This window comes from Acanthisitta chloris, unplaced genomic scaffold, assembly GCF_000695815.1.
Source record: "Acanthisitta chloris isolate BGI_N310 unplaced genomic scaffold, ASM69581v1 scaffold1725, whole genome shotgun sequence".
NCBI classification, from domain to species: Eukaryota; Metazoa; Chordata; class Aves; order Passeriformes; family Acanthisittidae; genus Acanthisitta; species Acanthisitta chloris.
Genome location: NW_008674073.1, coordinates 9427 through 13270, shown reverse-complemented (window position 1 = coordinate 13270; position 3844 = coordinate 9427). Strand labels below are relative to the sequence as shown.

The 3844-nt window shown below is 43.0% G+C and overlaps 1 protein-coding gene across 4 annotated transcripts in view; it reads left to right on the top strand.

Moving 5' to 3' along the window:
• ACSL6 (acyl-CoA synthetase long-chain family member 6) overlaps positions 1-3844 on the top strand; it is a 27207-nt gene that overhangs the window by 19733 nt on the left and 3630 nt on the right. For all 4 annotated transcript variants that reach the window (XM_009075167.1, XM_009075168.1, XM_009075170.1 and 1 more), the window contains exons 13-18: positions 350-445; positions 1251-1323; positions 1727-1815; positions 2376-2492; positions 2742-2885; positions 3659-3760. In XM_009075167.1, coding sequence (XP_009073415.1) covers positions 350-445; positions 1251-1323; positions 1727-1815; positions 2376-2492; positions 2742-2885; positions 3659-3760 — 621 coding nt within the window. The remainder of the gene's footprint in view (positions 1-349; positions 446-1250; positions 1324-1726; positions 1816-2375; positions 2493-2741; positions 2886-3658; positions 3761-3844) is intronic.

Genomic DNA, 3844 nt, shown 5'->3' with positions numbered 1-3844 from the left:
CAGCAGCCACAGGAGTCGAGGCTGAGCATCTCATCCTGCCAGGGACGTGGGGACTCACATCTCTGGATGCTGAATGGGATTTCATCCCCAAGGAAAGCTTCCGAGCCAGTTTGTATTTCCATACACAGCCACATCACAGAATCAGAGAATCACAGAATGGGTTGGGTTGGAAGAGATCTTAAATATCATCTAGTTTGAACCCCCCTGCCAGGGGCAGGGAATCTTCCACATCTATCCCAGAGAGAGCATTTTGTGCAAGCTCTGTGTAAGTAATGCTCACAGAGCTGCTGTTTTTGCCATGTGTCATAACTTTTGATGCTTTCTTTTGTTTCCTCCTGCTGCCAACCAGGCGAGTCTCGGGGGCTGTGTCCGCATGATAGTGACGGGCGCTGCCCCTGCGTCTCCGACTGTCCTGGGCTTCCTCCGCGCAGCCCTTGGATGCCAGGTGGGCTTGGGTGCTTGTTCAAGGCTGTTCATCCACTCCTAGCAAGAAAACATGGTATTTAAGAAAGGCAATGGGTTAGACCTTCAGAGCTGCACTTAGAATGGCTGTACTAGGATGGATCCGACAGCTGTGGCAGGATTTGGGGCTGAGGTGGGAACAGCTGGTGGCCCTGGGATCGGAGCAGTAGGCAAGAGCTGCCATCACTTTGGGCATCTCCCCAAAAAATACATCATAGGCTCATCCCACCCACCTCTCAGCACTGAATTGAGTATTTGCAATTTAATGTGTTTGTGCAAGTACTGGGAATTTCATTACACAAGTTTTATTATGTATGTAAATGGAGAAAGATAATCTTGAGACTTCAGCCTAACCCACTTAAGATGCCCACTGTGTTATTTCTCGGGAAGCCCAGGGGATAAAACTTCTCATTCAAGAGCCTAAAATGGGCAGGGCAAAAAAAAATAAATAAAAAGGTGTATTTTCAAAATGTCCCACCAAAATACTTTTTATCCCCCAGTAATAAATTCCTTTCATAGAATAGCATATTTCTTCACTCAAAGGCCAAGTGGTCAACTTGTCTTCTCACTATTTTCAGCTCTACAGGGCCACAGTCATTCCTAGTCATGTAAATGAAATTTTGTATACAACTGGAGCCAGGGATAATGTCCCCACGGTAAACGTGTGCCTGGACATCACAGCTGCACGATCAGCTCACAGGGCTGTGAACAGAAGGCAGTGCTTGGGATTTCAGTCTGTAATAGCAAACTCTTCTATGTTCTTTTAAAGATAGCTGTCTCTTTGTCAGGTTTATGAAGGTTATGGCCAAACAGAATGCACAGCTGGATGCACATTTACAACTCCAGGTGACTGGACGTCAGGTAATAATTTTCTTCCACCATCTGCAGAAAGAAAATAAATGCACATTTCTTTAGGAAATTCTGGACTGTAACATCAAGGGCAGGTTGGATGGGGCTTGGAGTAACCTGCTCTAGTGGAAGGTGTCCCTGCCTATAGTAGAGGGTTGGAACAAGATGGTCTTTAAGGTCCCTTCCAACCCAAACCATTCTATGCTATTTGAAAACAGGTTTTATATCCAAAGAGGAGATTCGTGTATTTAGTCTTAATAGTGTCGAACCTTAACTGAGGAAATAATTTCTGCACACAGACACAGCTCCTGCAAGAACATCCAGTGTATCTACAGCTATGCAAGTAACTAATCATAAAATGCTAATTATTTTTTATAGGAGAGATGACAAGTGACTTGATAACTTTGATTTCCAGGTCATGTAGGAGCCCCTTTGCCCTGTAACTTAATCAGATTGAAGGATGTGGAAGAACTGAATTATTTTGCTTCCAAAGGAGAAGGAGAGGTAGCAAATCACATTTTTATATCAAATTCTCACTAGTTAACACTGTATGAAGTAGTTATATAGTTATAGAAACATTTTGCCTTTGTAAGGTGCATGGTCACTGATGTGTTACATACTGCAATCAGGAGAGGAAAATGGCAATTTAGCAATAGAGCAGCAAAGCATTAATTAAAAAGGAGCTGTGGCAGTACTTCCAGCCCATTTCCTTGAACACTTAAGACTGAATTAATTAGTTCAGCTAAGAAGAGCTGAATTGCTGTGATCTCTACATTGCTGTTATTTCTATACTGCACAAAAATTAAACTTATTTCAATAACTTTGTTATTTTTAACTGCAAGTTGAATGCAAATCATCTTCAAGCAAATCAGTTTTGCAAACCCTACTTAATATTTCCATCAGCTTGAAAAAAATCCATAGGTAGTTTTATAACCCAATCTATTTTACTATCATGGAGCACAGTCATTAAGTCAACCTTTAAAATATTTCAGTGAGTTACTATTTAGCTTGTATTTATAGCAGAAGAAGAAAATAATTTATCATCAATCCTGGCTGTTTTGCAGATCTGTGTGAAAGGACCCAATGTGTTCAAAGGTTACCTGAAAGATGAAGAGAAGACAACTGAGGCACTGGACCAGGAGGGTTGGCTTCACACGGGAGACATTGGGAAATGGTTACCTGTGCGTACTGGTCAGACACCGAGTTCTTATGGCAATTGTATTATCCCATGTCCATTTCCAAGGACTGAACTTACATTTCCAAGCAGATCTGTCTTTACAAAGGATTAAGTTCGTGTTTGGCAGAATAAGCTCGATATGTCAGTGATGTATCTTCTTGGCAATTGAAAGCTCTGTTAAAGCTAGAACTGCTTGCTGAGTCTCTACAGTTAAATAACTTCTCCGGGAATTCTCATTTCTTTCTCCTAACAGAATGGGACTCTTAAAATTATTGATCGGAAAAAGCACATATTTAAACTTGCTCAGGGAGAATATATTGCACCGGAGAAGATAGAGAATATCTACATCCGCAGTGACCCTGTTGCCCAGATCTATGTCCACGGAGACAGCCTGCAGGTAAAAACCAAGCTGTCAGAAAATCTTACTTTACTCTTGGTAGACAGAAGACAGAGAGCAGGGCATGAAGGAGGGGAAAGCGTGTGTGGATCTCGCCACAATGTGTCCCTCCTGCTCCGCAGCTGGCTGCCAGCCAGGCAGGAGCTGAGCGGCTTGGAGATGCTGTGGCCAAAGATCAAGCCTTTAAATTGGCTTTGGTGTCACCCTTTGGGACTCTAACTCTGTCCTCTGTCACTGTGCCTGTGGTAAGCCAGGTGAAGGCAAAGCCACAACTGCTTCACTACCACAGCCTGCCCATCCTGCCCAATCTTGTCCCATTTCTTTGCACATTTATACACACATGTGTATAATGCTTCTGAAACCACGCCAAGTGATCCTCTGCATTCACTGCGCTCAAACATGAGCTTTCTCTTGGCGTCACGGTTTGCCTGGGATTTGCAGGGCCATGAACAGCAGGTGCACAAATGAGAGGAGCCACATTCTGCTCTGGCTTATGCGTCTGAAAAACCTGAGCTATTGATGTCCAAGCAGAACACAAACCCAGCTGAGGATGTTAAAATTGTTGGCAAATGTAGGAACAGCCACAGAGAACCCTTTTATCAAAGAAAAAGGCACAGACATCAAAATATACTCCACCACAGCAAATTATTGACTTAATGAAACAGGAAGTGATAAACATGCAGAAATTCACCCAGTTTATGTATTCTCTTCAATGTAAGGCCTTGAATGTGATTCAACTATTGCCTGCAACTCTCCCACTCCTTTACCTACAGGCCTTCCTGGTGGGAATTGTGGTTCCTGATTCTGAAGTGATGCCAGGCTGGGCAAAGAAAAGAGGGTTTGATGGAACATATGCAGAACTCTGTAAAAATAAGGTTTGTATCTGCAGTACAGACTTATTTTTTTCACTGTAGCATTATGTGGGCACAATAGTGTGTCTAGGAGCAGTGATCTCAGTG